General features: G+C 35.2%; 1 protein-coding gene across 1 annotated transcript in view; it reads right to left on the bottom strand.

The window, feature by feature from the left end:
* The window catches only part of CFAP206 (cilia and flagella associated protein 206), a 44,394-nt gene that overhangs the window by 16,065 nt on the left and 12,087 nt on the right, over positions 1–16,242 (bottom strand). Inside the window, exons 7-10 of the mRNA XM_069488461.1 lie at positions 11,981–12,100; positions 7,818–8,016; positions 5,028–5,168; positions 1,985–2,178 (exon numbers count right to left, since the gene is read on the bottom strand). Of these exons, the coding sequence (XP_069344562.1) occupies positions 1,985–2,178; positions 5,028–5,168; positions 7,818–8,016; positions 11,981–12,100 (654 nt within the window). The remainder of the gene's footprint in view (positions 1–1,984; positions 2,179–5,027; positions 5,169–7,817; positions 8,017–11,980; positions 12,101–16,242) is intronic.

The following is a 16,242-nucleotide window of genomic DNA, read 5'->3' as shown; positions in this document are numbered from 1 at the left end:
ACAGAACAAAACAAAACCCTGAAAAATAGAACCAGGGAAGGCCATGAAGGGAGGGTTCTCACGCTTGTATACCTGATAACAAGAACTATCACAAAAGACTCTGTAAAAAACACAACTTTGCACAAAGGCCACTGCAACGTTACACATAAAAAAATACTTCTGAGAGGATATCTGCCCAGCAACTGCCTGTCCAACCTCAGACTGGTGCCACCCTTGTTACTGCTAATTGATAATTATCTCAAAACAATTATGTAATCCTCCTCATTTTTTCTTTAAAAAACCTTTGCCTTCCTTTACCTCCCTGAATACGCACATAGTTTACTATGGTGCATATATTAGCATTGCAGTGCTCTATTCCCAAATAAACATCGTTTTTTTTTTAGAGAGCCTCTGGACAGAGAAGAATTTCTAAAACAAGGCTTTAAAAAAAGCACACTCTTTAAAGGGAAAAATTAATAGATATGTCTACATTAAAATTAAAGATGGGTCTCCAATTAAGGACTCTACTGACAAAGGTAAAAGAGAGGTGACAGACTGGGAAAAGATATTTGCAACTATTATAACTTATAAAGGATTGATATTTAGAATAGACAAGCAAACAAGTTAAAGACAAAGAGTAGTGTAGGAAAAAAACCGGCAATAGTTGCAAAAAGTCGAGGCAAAGAAGGGGATATCTGAATGGATAAATGGATGTAATAAGAGACGTTGAACTTCACTATCAGAAAAATGCATAATAAAACAATAATGAGATATCATTTTAAATTAATCAAATTGGCAAAAATTACAGTATGGGTAATTGACAAACCTCATTCTGAAGTTAAATTGGTACAATCATTTTGACTAATCTTCAGTTGAGCCAAAAATTGTAGCCCTACCATTGGCCCACATACAGAAGGGTATTAAATAGACAAGACCAATCTCTTACCACAACAGGAGTAACCTAGAAGGCTCCGCAGAATTGCTTCACTCAAAAGGAGAGCTGGAGTGTCACATCAACAGACAGCACAATCTCAAAACAGCTCCAACTGAGCTGTCCAAGGTCCTGACCGCCATATCTCTCCCCCAGCCCCCTCAGATGACTTTGTCCTTAGTTGTTTCTGATATTCCTGCCCATGTGTTCTGACTACCCTCTGTGCTTCACTGTCACCAGTGGTCTTACCAACTACAGTTCTCTTACCAGTTACTTCTTGGATCCTCGCTGGCCAGGTCAGTGGTATCAAAACCTATCTGCTTCATAGTTAAAATGTTGCTACAAATAGCAAACAATCAATAGATTGTTTGAACCATGTATTTCAAAATCATTTTTATTTTAATAAGTTTAAAAGAGAGGAACTCAATGGAGAGAGGAGAGACAGAAAGACCAATTAAACAGTGAACAATGAATATGAGAAGCAAAGAGGAAGAACCTCAGAGGAACATAAAGCCTTAGAAAGTAAGCTCCATGCAGGCAGGGATTTTTATCTGTGTTTTTCACTAATAACCCCCTGTGCCAAGAATAATTCCTGGCATATAGTAAATGGCTTACTAAATGTTTATTGAATGAATAAATGAATAGGCACAGATGTACAGAAAACACACCTTCAGATCCATTTAGTGGCCTCTCAGACTACTACAATTCAAACCTATTAAACTGTTTTGTAACTCTGAATATAAGGAAGTTATCATCTATGTTATCTGTGCTAAGCTTCCCCAATTTTAGACACATGAATACTGTAGTTTCAATTATTTAACTAAATGAAGTCTTTCTCTTTCAGATTTTTCCAGTCTGTTAATTCATCAATTTGACTTCATATCTTGTTTTCATTATTCTTTATGGATTTCGTTAGTTTCCATCTTCATACGTGAATCCCTTTCAGATAACCTAAAGGCCCCCATCTGAACCTGTTTTTGCCTGACCTTGGGAACCAGTCAGCAACAAAATACAAATTTTTAATGAGGTATACTTTTAAATGTCATAAATTCTTAAAATATTGGCCCTTCTTACCTGAGAATATGGAATGAGTGTTTCAAACTGTTGGTGAAGTTCCAGTAGCTGAATTAATTCTACATTTTTTTTTGCCTTTTCTATAACTAAATCAATATAAATTTCAGGATTTTCTGCAAATGAATATGCAGCATCTCTAGTATTGAAAGTGTAATACTTTTCTTTATATTTCAAAATTCCAATTGCTGGATTTCCTGAATATTAAGACAAAGAATTGAATTAGTTATGGAATATCTTAATCACTTAAGAAATATTAAGTGATTCTATGTTTCTAATACACCCAAAGAACCAGTCCCTATATACTCCATTTTTAACATATTGCTAATGCTTTTGTTTTGCTAAAATGTTATATTAATAATTAGCAATTTTAAATCATATAGTGATATTTCATATGGAATTCATATTAATGATTTTTTATTTTAAAGTATATTTTATGCAAAAATACTTTCTACTCTCCAGATATAAGATGTTTAAAAATCTCCTATTAAGGGCCGGGCGTGGTGGCTCATGGTTGTAATCCTAGCACTCTGGGAGGCCGAGGCGGGTCGATCGCTCGAGGTCAGGAGTTCGAGACCAGCCTGAGCAAGAGCAAGACCCCGTCTCTACTAAAAATAGAAAGAAATTATCTGGCCAACTAAAATATATATAGAAAAAAAATTAGCCGGGCAAGGTGGCACATGCCTGTAGTCCCAGCTACTCGGGAGGCTGAGGCAGGAGGATTGCTTAAGCCCAGGAGTTTGAGGTTGCTGTGAGCTAGGCTGACGCCATGGCACTCACTCTAGCCCGAGCAACAAAGCAAGACTCTGTCTCAAAAAAAATAAAAAAATAAAATAAAATCTCCTATTAAAAGCCACTTAGTCATCTAGCAGATTTTTTAGATCACTTAAACTAAACTAATTGCTATAAGGATTGTTTTTAAAATAATTCTGTAAGAACTACAAAAATGAGACATCTTTTCCAAAATGCACATTTTTACATTTTAGAAAATATTTCCCACCATAAAAAGATACTAGATAGACTATAGATTATTAAGTATCCACAGTTTGTGAAAATTATACAGGAAACAGCAATACCATCTTATTTATTTATTCAACAAATATTTATTGACCCTGTTCTTGGTTCTAAGGATATTGAAGAAAACAAAGTTTTTGCTCTCAACAATTGACAAATATATCACAGGCTACAGAGTGACCAGCGCTATGCGGGAAAAAAATCAAGTTAAACACACAGTGAAAAGAAGGAGGGTGATACTGATACTTGAAAAAGGCTGAATGAAATGAGGGATCAAGGCATGTAGCTATCTGGGGCATAGAGCTTTCCAAGTAGAGGGAATACTAGGTGCAAAGGCTCTGAAGTGAAAATGGGCTTAGAATGTTCAAGAACAGCCAGAAGGCCAGCACAGCTGAAGTAGAGTGAATGAGGGAAAGAGTGCTAGGCAATAAAGTCAGTGAAGTCATCTGAAAAGAACCTGACTGGTATGCCACAGTGTCATCTCAGGATTTAAGCCATGTGGCCTGCTGTCCTGAACAGAAGGAAGGAAGTCCTGTGGAATTCCCCTGAGGTAATACAGGTTGCTGCTGCACAGAAAATAATGTAGTAAGTAGAAATAATGTAGTGAACAGAAATAAAGTGGTCAGAACTAGCTTATTCAGAGAGGAGCCTCAAACCATAGCCCCACAAGCCCTTCTACTTTTTCTTTCTCCCTCTTTCTTAGAACCATATGGGGGGAAGGTGCAAGGAAGCACACAGACCTCCTGGTTGATGCTTTTCATTTTCCTGAGGGGAAACTGAGGTCCACAGCAGGCAAGAGATTTGCTAAAGGTTACCCAGTTCACTAATGACATACACTGGAACTAGAAACCAGGCTCTCCTGAACCCATAACTTTTCCAACCACATCATGCTACCTCTGTTGTCACCCCACATCCATGTTTCTCTTTGTGTATGTCTCTCATGACACCCTTCCCCCCTTCTTATTTGTGTAGGAAGGAAGGAAGAGAAGGAGGGAGGAGAAAAGAAAAAAAAGGAAGAGAAGAGAAGAGAAGAGAGGAGAGGAGAGGAGAGGAGAGGAGAGGAGAGGAGAGGAGACTACCTACGTTCCATTGCTTTTTACTTCTGCATAGCTCTTGTTTTCTCCCCAGTATCAGTGACTCTCACTGGGCCTCAGAATACCATTATCTCAGTTCTCCATGGTAAACCTTTTGTTATTCCCATCATGAAAAACGTAGTACCATAAAAAATGAGCCAATTTGTGTGTTCTCTCTAGCCTAGATGCACACAATCTTAATAATTCTTTATGATGAAAACACTAATGCCCAATTGTGAAACATAACAAAAGAAATAAATAAAATAACAAAGAAGAAAAAGAAGGTTCATGGTGTAAAGTAAATGAGAAACAACCCTGTCAAATTGTTTTCATTCTAACCCTAGCAGGCTTCTTGTTATTCTCAATTCACACAGCACTTTTCGGATAGTAATTTTTTTTTGTCTGAATGTCTGATTTACTTTTTACATTGGAAAAGCTCTTATAAAAAATATATACATCATAGAGAAATTTTACTGGATAAATTATTGGTCATTTCCTTAGAAGGATCTAACTTATAGAGAAATCCTTAGCTATGCTAATGAAACATAATTACAAAGTGACAAAAAATATTTTTAAATAAACATCAGTCAAGTAAGTGTTGCTCTTTCAGTAATCACTTTGGAAGATGATGTATTTTTAGTAATGTTGTATAACATTTCTGGAATCCTTCTCTGGGCTTGAGTCAACGCTTTCCATGGTACTGCAGCATCTGTATTTCATAATACATATACACATTTTATTACTTATCATTTATAATTTCTTGTTTATGTCAGTCTACCAGATTATACTATGAGCACCCCCAAGATCAAGACGTTCTCTGGATCATCTTTGTAGCTCCTTTCCTAGTTTACCATTTGATTCCACAAAATGTTAAAAAGTAACTATGTGAGTCACAATGATAATGCTCTATATTAAAAAAAATTGGGGAAGGAAGAGCAAAATTATTTCCAAAGATATACCTGGAAGGAGAAGACCATTTGTTGTAGCAAATGTATAAGCACAAAATCCCCGATACTGAATTAACAATTTATCAAAATTTGCTGTGGTTTCTGGGAAAAGCCATTCTAGTTTTCTGAAATCCGCTGGATATACTCTCTCTCCTAAAATGAAAGAAGAGAACACGAAAAGCTTATATTCAGCGAGAAGGTTAAATGTACTAACTAAATCAGTAGTAGCTCATTATAAACATTAACTTTTTATTGCTTTGTACTTTTCCTAATTGACAAAAACTTGATACTCACAAAACCAGATTTATGGGGAGGGCTAGTCAAGCAAAGAAGTACAAATCACCTCAGTGACTGGTTGGAGGTCACACAAGTTTCTGGAGCAAAGTTGGAGGCAGAACTTTGCTCCAGAATAAAGAAAACAGAGGAGGCTGGGCACAGTGGCTCATGCCTGTAATCCCAGCACTCTGGGAGGCTGAGGCTGCTGGATCGTTTGAACTCAGGAGTTCAAGACAAGCCTGAGCAAGATCGAGACCCCGTCTCTACTAAAAATAGAAATAAATTATATGGGCAACTAAAAATATATATATAGAAAAATTAGCCAGGCATGGTGGCACATGCCTGTAGTCCCAGCTACTCGGGAGGCTGAGGCAGTAGGATCGCTTGAGCCCAGGAGTTTGAGGTTGCTGTGAGCTAGGTTGACGCCACGGCACTCTAGCCTGGGCAACAAAGTGAGACTCTTGTCTAACAAAAAAAAAAAAAGAACACAGAGGAGAGGCCGTTTCAGAAAAGCATGTTTTGCCACAGAAAGAAATGCTAAGTGACTAAGTCACTTCTGAAAGGATATGTGGCGCTTTCTGCTGCCACAGAGTAAGTAACCCAAGGAAATGAGCAGAAGAGACTGGCTACTATGTGACCAAAACTGAGATAGATGAACTTCATTCAAGATGGTGTAGCTCTTAATAATATATTAGGTGGCAAAATATGTTGCATATGATGTAATACTTGCATACTAGGACTATGGCTTCTTGAAACAGTAGAGAATGTTCTAAGCAAAACTCAAGGAAATGTCTCTTAATAACTTGATTTTGATAACAAGGTGTCTAATTGTTGTTCTTTATACTTTTAAAAATTCTTCCTAGTGTTGGTTAGTTCACCAATTTACATTTGATAAACAGATTGAATAAATTTTATAAACACGAATACCTTGTATTTATAAAACATTGGTCCCCAAGGTTCTTAGCTTTCATAATCCCATCTAGTCTTCTATGCCAGGTTCTAAACTCAACAAGCAAATATCACAAATGACCTTGTGGCTACAGCTGAAAATAAATGCATAATTTGGAGAAAATAAACCACCTTTTTTTCCCTGATATGCCTGAAAGCCTCCAACAATAAGGTGTAGCAGGTGTAAATTAAATTCTTTTAGAAGAATATTGGTTCTCATTGGTTCTCTAAATTCACTGCAGCAGTAACTCAATAAAAGTGTTCTACTGAATAAAAAGTTCTGATATATAGCGGGAAATAACACAACTAAATTTAAGAAGTTGCAAGTAAACTGTCTTGCTTATATGGTTGAGCTTAATATCCACTGCTGAAACTACTTTAACTTCAATTTCATTTAATATTTGCTTAGATATACTGTTTTAATGAAATAAGTAGTAAAAACTTGAACTGAAAGGATGCTTTTGAGTCTCTGATTTAGTTTTTGGTTTTTATGAATTCTAGTAGTTTAAGAAATCATGGCTACATTTTTATTTTCCATTTTAATGAAAATAGAATTTGAAAATTCATAAAGTAAATCATCTAATTTCATTTTATGGAAAAACTCTCTTTCTAGGCAACAACCCAAGTCCCAGATTCTTATCTGGTGTTTCTCATGAATTTTAACTTGTCTTTAGCTAATAGAGACCAAAAAGGTAAAAAGTTTACTCATAAAGATAGTCTTGGCTGGGCGCGGTGGCTCACGCCTGTAATCCTAGCACTCTGGGAGGCCGAGGCGGGTGGATTGCTCAAGGTCAGGAGTTCGAGACCAGCCTGAGCGAGACCCCGTCTCTACTAAAAATAGAAAGACATTATATGGACACCTAAAAATCTATATAGAAAAAATTAGCCGGGCATAGTGGCGCATGCCTGTAGTCCCAGCTACTCGGGAGGCTGAGGCAGTAGGATCGCTTGAGCCCAGGAGTTTGAGGTTGCTGTGAGCTAAGCTGACGCCACGGCACTCACTCTAGCCTGGGCAACAAAGTGAGACTCTGTCTCAACAAAAAAAAAAAAAAAAAAAAAAAAAAGCTTAAAAAAAAAAAAAAATAAAAAAAAAAAAATAAAGATAGTCTTTCTGTAAGAATGCATCTTTTAAAGGACCTAAAATAGCTCAATTAATCTTACAGCAGTAAAATTTATTAGTTTATAAATTCTCACCTTGAATGTGAGGTAGATAAATAACATTCTAAAGAAATGGAGCTTTATTTGCAACAAATATAGCAAAGATTAATATTCTTTTTTCTATAACAAATCAATAATAAAATCCCTAGGCCTGCAATAGAAAAACATATGGGCAAAAAAAATCACTGTTAACCAAAACATTAATAATAATATTATGAATGGTCACTGCTAGATAGTAAGTTATTCAGTTTACATACTTCTGTTTTCCACATTTCCTATAATGAACACTAGGTACTTTATAATCAAGAAAGATGTTTAATGTTTTATAAGAAAGATATAACATGAAAATTTTAAAATAAAAGAGTGACTTTATTCTAGAAGTAATTTTAAAAAGAGGAAATAATGGATGATTTTCATTACCCATGTGTTCTTTCACTCTACACACATCAGTTTTCACAGTCATTCCATTAAGAAGATCTTGCATTATTTTTCCAGGAAAGAGTAGTTCATGGGCACCCAGGAATGGCTCAAGGTGAGTGGCTAAACTACTGAGGACACTAATCAAAATGGTTTCATCCTGAAGGCCAGACCACAGACTGGAAAGTGAAATGAAGACAGGCTGAAGAAGAGAAAAAAAAGTTTAAAATGTAACTGTATAACAAAATTATAAATCATTGTACTCTTAAAAATAAAGAAAATGGTCATTTGCAAAGAAATTAATTCTTTCTTAAGTCAAGCAAGACTTATGAAGTTATACAATAGACTCCAGATAGAAATTTGACTTATAAATCATGAGAAAATTATTTCAAAGCATTTTATTTTGATACAATTATTATATATAAAGTTAATTTATTGAAAAAAGCCAAACACATGTGAACACCTAAGAAAGATTTATGGACACTTCATCTCAAAAAGCTAAGGGGAAATATTTTTTAAAAAATAAAGCTAAATATGATTCATTATAATTGAATTTATCTGGCTCAATCACGATTATCTGGAAAGTACAGAGATATTCATATATCTTAGGGCATGTCTTTTGAGCTGCAAGTTAAAGATTTTAGGTTAGTGAGATAAAATATTTCTTATTCATATTAAAAATCTGATACCATATCACACTGATATCATGGAAATACAAAATATATAGAATATAGAATTATCATCTATTAATTCTATAAAAATCTCTATACATATAAACTTGAAAATGTGGAAGAAATGGCCAAATTCTCAGAAACACACAGCCTCCCTAGGCTCAATCAGGAAGAAATAGAATTTCTGAACAAACCAATATCAAGTACTGAAATTGAAGCAGCAATAAAAAACCTTCCTAAAAAATAAAGTCCCGGACCAGATGGTTTCACCTCCAAATTTTACCAGACCTACAAATAAGAACAGGTGCCTATCCTGAAGAAATTCCACAACATCGAGAAGGAAGGTATCCTCCCCAACATGTTTTATGGAGCCAACATCACCCAGATACCAAAACCAGGAAAGGATACAACAAACAAACAAACAAACAAAAAACTAGAGACCAATATCCCTTATGAATATAGATGCAAAAATTCTCAATAAAATCCTAGCAAAATGAATTCAGGTGCTTATCAAAAAAATAATCCATAATAACCAAGTGGGCTTCATCTCAGAGAGGCAGGGATGGTTCAACATATGCAAATCTATAAATGTAATTCACCACACAAATAGCATAAAAACAAAGACCATATGGTCTTCTCAAAAGACTCAGAAAAAGCATTCAACAAAATTCACACCCTTTTATGATAAGAACACTTAACAAAATAGGCATAGGCGAGACTTACATAAAAATGATAAAAGCCACATATGACAAACCCACAACCAACATCATACTGAACAGGGAAAAACGGAAAGCGTTCCAGCTTAGAACTGGAACCAGACAAGGTTACCCTCTATCACTGCTTCTATTCAACATAGGGCTGGAAGTCCTAGCCAAAGCAATCAGACAAGAGAAGGAAATCAAGGGCATCCAAATGAGAGCAGAAGAGGTCAAACTATCACTCTTTGATGATGTTAAGTGTTCTTATCATATGATCTTATATCTAGGAAACCCCAAAGATTCTGCCATGAGACCATTGGAATTGATAAACAAACTGAGCAAAAGTCTCAGGTTATAAAATCAACGTACACAAATCAGTAGCATTCATATACACCAACAACAATCAAACTGAGAACCAAATCAAAGACTCAATACCCTTCACAATAGCAACAAAGAAAATAAAATACCTAGGAATATACTTAAATATGGAGATGAAAGACCTCTACAGGGAGAACTATGAAACACTGAGGAAGGAAATAGCAGACGATGTAAACATGTGGGAAACCATACCACACTCATGGATCAGCAGAATCAACATTATTAAAATGTCTATACTACCCAAAGTGATCTACAGATTCAACGCAATCCCTATTAAAATACCATCATTTTTTGCAGATCTAGAAAAAATAATTCTATGCTTCGTATGGAACCAGACAAGACCCTGTATAGCAAAGGCAATCTTAAGCAAAAAGAACAAATTGGGAGGCATCAATTTACCAGACTTCAAGCAATACTACAAGGCTATAGTAACTAAAACAGCATAGTACTGGCACAAGAACAGAAACATAGATCAGTGGAACAGAACTGAGAATCCAGATATAAAACCATCCTCATATAGCCATCTAATCTTTGACAAAGCAGACAAAAACATACACTGGGGAAAAGAATCCTTATTCAATAAATGGTGCTGGGAAAATTGGATGGCTACATGTAGAATACTGAAACAGGATGCACACCTCTCACCTCTCACAAAAATCAACTCATTGTGGGTAACAGACTTAAACCTAAGGCATGAAACTATAAGAATTCTGGAAGAAAATGTTGGAAAAACTCTTATAAATATTGGTCTAGGCAAAGAATTTATAAAGAAGACACCAAAGGCAATCACAGCAACAACAAAAATAAATAAATAGGACCTGATCAAATTAGAAAGCTTCTGCAAAGCCAAGGAAACCATCACGAGAGCAAACAGACAACCTAAAGAATGGGAGAAAATATTCGCATACTACCCATCCGATAAAGGTCTGATAACTAGAATCTATATAGAACTCAGGAAAATCAGCAAGAAAAAAATCAAACAACCCCATTAAAAAGTGGGCAAAAGACATGAACAGAAACATTTCAAAAGAGACAGACTAATGGCCAAGAAACATATGAAAAAATGCTCAACATCTCTAATCATGAGGGAAATGCAAATCAAAACCACAATGAGATATCACTTAACTCCATGTTTTGGCTTTTATCAAAAATCCCAAAACAACAAATGTTGGCGTGCATGTGGAGAGATAGGAACACTCATACACTGCTGGTGGGACTGCAAACTAGGACAACTTCTTTGGAAAGTAATGTGGAGATACCTGAAAGAGCTAAAAGTAGAACTACTATTTGATCTGGCAATTCCCTTACTGGGTATCCACCCAAAAGAAAAGAAGACATTCTATAAAAAAAGACATCTGCATTCCAATGTTTATAGCAGCACAATTCACAATTCAAAGATGTGGAAACAACCCAAGTGCCCATCAATACATGAGTAGATTAACAAATGTGGTATACGTATACCATGAAACACTACTCAACCACAAAAAACAATGGTGATCTAACACCTCTTGTATTAATCCTGGATAGTGCTGGAGCACTAGAAAGGTAAAACAAGCACCACATCTACTCACCATCAAATTGGTATTAATTGATCGACACTTAGGTGCACATAAGTAGTAATATTCATCAGGTGAGGGCCAGGTGGGATGGGGAGGAGAGGATGGGTATATTCACACCTAATGAGTACAGTACACACTGTCTGGGGGATAGACACACTTCAAGCTGACTTGGGTGGGACAAAGGCAATATATGCAACCTAGATATTTGTACCCCTGTAATATAATGAAATAAGATAAAAAATAAAAAAATAAATAAAAATCATCAACTTAAAAAATCAGTCAGGCACCACATATAAGTTAAACAATTTAGTCTTTTGTTTCTCAATTTTTAAAACCAAATATTGAGAATAATTGCAGAAAGTTCTTAGAGCCTCAAATGCTCCACACAATACTGCATGTACATTTTATACCTCCTTGCATAGATAAATGTTGCCAGGTTTGTCCACAAAATGGTGCAAATAATCAGAAAGTCAATATAAGTGCAGGCCTGGTAAACAAAGTGATTATTAACTGTCTTTTCAGAAAAAAGTTACATCATCTCTGTGCTAGAGGCAATTTCCAAATAGCTAACATGAACACATTTTCAACATGGTACTATGGATTACTTCTGTTGCCACAGCCAATACTGGTATTATGGTTATCATACTATATATCTGCATTTCCTTAGTAGTCATTGCTTATGTAGGGGAATTCTCTCATCCAACATACTATTACTACAAAATAACCATAAAGAACAAGATCAACCTGTATAAAACTGTTATATGTTTAGCAATTACATATAATTATAATGACTTCTGATCCAATTTTATAGGACTCAAAAGGACCCCTTAACAAGGTCAAAGTTGATGACAAATACTTACAAAGACCTGTGATGTTGGGACAGCTGTCTTTGATTTTACAGTCGTTTTTAATTGCTCCAGATAGGCTCGTAACTGACTTATCATCAATTCCACTTCTTGAGTACAAGTAATTATTTCAGACTATGAAGAGAACATGAGTTGCATTAATATTTTAATAATTTCAGTACAAAAATCATGTTTTAAAGCCATCCTTCCTCCCCATATTCCCTGAAGGTAAGCTCAGTGAAAGCACAGTCTGTTCTTCATGGTATCCCCAACATTTAGAATAGTACCGGCATATGTTTGGTGCTCCAAAAATATTGGTGGGATGGATGAATCTTTTGAAATATAGTGGGATATAATTTTCTCAAATGTATACAGGTATTCTTAGATATTAAACCTCATTGCATTCCTATGAAATTAATCCACAAAAATCCACTTTGTTTAGCTATATAGCTGTTATTTTCCCATTCCTCAATGATAAAATGAGATGCTCCTCTGAAAACTATTTTGATAACAAGATTTAATAAAATCACATTGAGAACGCGTTAGGAGCAAGCTAGTGGGGCACTGTAGCTTGGTGGGCTAATGGGATGACAGATGAGGAAGAAGATCCCACCTATGATGTATGATGATGGTTTGGGGATGACCAGAAACCTTATACTGAGTCAGCAGATATTTCTGAATAGCTTGTCATAGAGTTCATCATTGAAATGACTTACAAGGCATTATCAATTGGAAGACAAGGTCACATACAAGTTGAAGATATTGTTTTCTTAATTCAAAAGGACCCAAGGAAGTTTATTAACGTTAAAGATTTGTTTCCTATGAACACAGAATTGAGAAAAACTAGAAAAGCCTAAGAAGCAAACTATGGATCTTGAGACTTTTTGTACTTTCTGAAATTTTGTTATCTTCCGGAAGAACTATATATTAATAGTAACGGTATATTTTCTGAAGTAAGGTCCTGATACCTAGCCACGTAAATAAAAGATGGAGAAACACAAAATTTCCAGCCTTTATTTTCATACCTTCAATTTTAGAGTGATCTTTGAGCCTTTAATTGCCTGCCTTTATGTGACTATATTTGAATTACTTATTGGGTTTCAATTACACAAACATTTTTTTATTTCAACATATTATGGGGGCACAAAAGTTTAGGTTTCGTATATTGCCCTTGCCCCCCACCTCCGAGTCAGAGCTTCAAACGTGTCCATCCCCTAGACGGTGCACATCACACTTATTATGTATGTATACACCCATCCCCTCCCCTGCCTCACATCTTCCCGACACCCAATTAATGTTATTCCTAAATGTGCTCTTAGGTGATGATCAGTGAAACCAATTTGATGGTGAGTACATGTGGTGCTTATTTTTCCATTCTTGGGATACTTCACTTAGTAGAATGGGTTCCAGCTCTATCCAGGAAAATACAAGACGTGCTATATCACCATTGTTTCTTATAGCTGAGTAGTACTCCATGGTATACATATACCACGTTTTATTAATCCACTCATGTATTGATGATCACTTGGGTTGTTTCCACATCTTTGCAATGGTGAATTGTGCTGCTATAAACATTCGAGTGCAGATGTCTTTTTTATACAATGTCTTTTGTTCTTTTGGGTAGATGCCCAATAATGGGATTGCTGGATCAAATGGTAGGTCTACCTGTATCTGTTTAAGGTATCTCCATATTGTTTTCCACAGAGGTTGCACTAGTTTGCAGTCCCACCAGCAGTGTATGAGTGTTCCTATCTTTCTGCATCCATGCCAGCATTTATTGTTTTGGGACTTTTTGATAAAGGCCATTCTCACTGGAGATAAGTGATATCTCATTGGGGTTTTGATTTGCATTTCCCTGAAGATTAGAGATGTTGAGCATTTTTTCATATATTTGTTGGCCATTCTTCTGTCTTCTTTTGAAAAATTTCTGTTCATGTCCTTTGCCCACTTTTTGATAGGGTTGTTTGATTTTTTTCTTGCTGATTTTCCTGAGTTCTAAATAGATTCTAGTTATCAGCCCTTTATCGGATGTGTAGCATGTGAAAATTTTTCCCATTCTGTAGGTTGTCTGTTTGCTCTCGTGACGGTTTCTTTGGCTAGAAACTTTTTAATTTAATCATGTCCCATTTATTTTTGTTGTTGCTGTGATTGCCTTTGGGGTCTTCTTCATAAATTCTTTGCCTAGACTAATGTCTATAAGAGTTTTTCCCACATTTTCTTCTAGAATTCTTATGGTTTCACACCTTAGGTTTAAGTCTGTTATCCACCGTGATTTGATTTTTGTGAGAAGTGAAAGGTGTGGATCCTGTTTCAGTCTTCTACATGTGGCTATCCTGTTTTCCCAGCATCATTTATTGAATAAGGATTCTTTTCCCCAGTGTATATTTTTGCCTGCTTTGTCAAAGATTAGATGGCTATATGAGGATGGTTTTATATCTGGATTCTCAGTTCTGTTCCACTGGTCTGTGTCTTTGTTCTCGTGCCAATACCAAGCTGATTTAATAACCACAGCCTTGTAGTATAGTTTGAAGTCTGGTAAATTAATACCTCCCATTTTGTTCTTATTGCCTAAAATTGCTTTTGCTAAACGGGGTCTTCTCTTGTTCCATACAAAGCGGATTACACAAAAATTAAAGTACCTTGGAAACTATGCAGCATCTTCTGACTTTTGACTGTTTAAAGGATGAAGTAGTATTTATGTGTTAGGTATATTTGTGCTATTATTAGCTATACTGTAGCTATTGACTATGTGAAATCTAAATGGCATCTTTGGCTCTATGATAGCTGGACCATGTGCTTCATGTGTTCTAAAGTTTTTAGACAACAGTAGTCTGAAAGGTTATTAAAGGTAGTGAACTGGTTTGTATTTCTTCTAAGGAGATGATATAGGAAAATATATTTTTTGTAAGAATGTTTGCCTTAAAAGATAATTTGTTTTAATATTCTTTTCTTCAGATAACAAGAGCCTTTTTTTTTTCAGAAACAAAAAGTTTTGTGTGAAGGTTTCCATGTTGGAAGGCTTTTATGATTTAAAACCTTTTGGGTTTATAACATACTATTTGCTAAGTTTTAGGAGAACTCATTTTGTCCAATCAGATAAAAGCTTCTAAAAATAAATGCTTTCAGGAGCAGGAATGGCATTCCTTAAAAATCTGATAGCAGAATAAGCATTTGTGGTAGTGTTTTAGTAACATATTTGTAAGTACTTGCTCATTGTGGAAATGTGTACTTGAGTAAAACAATATGTGGCTATGGAAACCACTTTTGTAGTTCAAGGTATACAGGGTTTGTTTGTATTCAGCTTATTGTATTCATTTATTACTGCCCTTAGCTCCAAATAAGGATTAGATTTGCATTAAATAGTTCACTGAATGTTACTTTGTGAAACTGAACTTTTTTGTGCTGTTTATAAACATTATCTATAAATCAGTACTTGAGAAAATTTTACTTTCTTAACCTATAAGCAATAAAGTATGGAAAATTAAACATTACTTACCTTTCTATTCCTTGGTTATCTCATTTATACTTATCTGTGTACTTATGAGCACTTAATATGGTGCTTAACACATAATAGGTATAAATGTTTGTAATTTTTCAAATTCAACATTTAGTAACATATTTTCAGATTACCCTTGTTGTATCAGAAATCTATTGTTTTTCTTTCAATGCTGTGATTTTTAGAGTTTTCTGCATTCTTCAATATGCAGGTTAAGTAAATCACCCAAGTATATACAGCTACAATAAGGGGAGGAATCATGGTTCTACCCCAAATCATCTCAGCCCAGAGCCCAGCTCTTAACCATTACACTGCATTGCCTAACATGTAACCACAAATGGTATTGGTGAGGGTTTATCAGTACAGTGTAAAAGAATTACATTTATTTGAAGAGAAAAAAGTGCATTGAATTCTCAGACATCTGTAGCCTAATTAAATGCTTTCTGTACTATTTTAAATAACAAAATAATTACTTCATAGGAAATATCAAGTATTATTATATTTCAACTAACAAATTTTTATTCATAAATATAACATTCATCCTGTTTTAATTTTATCCATACTGCTGTTTAAGCATGTCCCCTCCTCCTGCTTCATTCTCCCAAACAATATTATCTATAATATCTAATAGGTTTCTTGTCCACCCTACAGAGTTTTTTCTCCCTTGCTTGTTAGTACTGTTTTAGGAATCAAATATAAAAATGTAGTCGTTAAAGTTTTTTTAGATTTGTGCAATAGCAACAAGAAACAGAACTAAATTTGCATATGTTCTCCAAAGTGA

This window comes from Eulemur rufifrons, chromosome 15, assembly GCF_041146395.1.
Source record: "Eulemur rufifrons isolate Redbay chromosome 15, OSU_ERuf_1, whole genome shotgun sequence".
NCBI lineage: Eukaryota > Metazoa > Chordata > Mammalia > Primates > Lemuridae > Eulemur > Eulemur rufifrons.
This window is presented reverse-complemented; position numbering and strand designations above follow the sequence as displayed.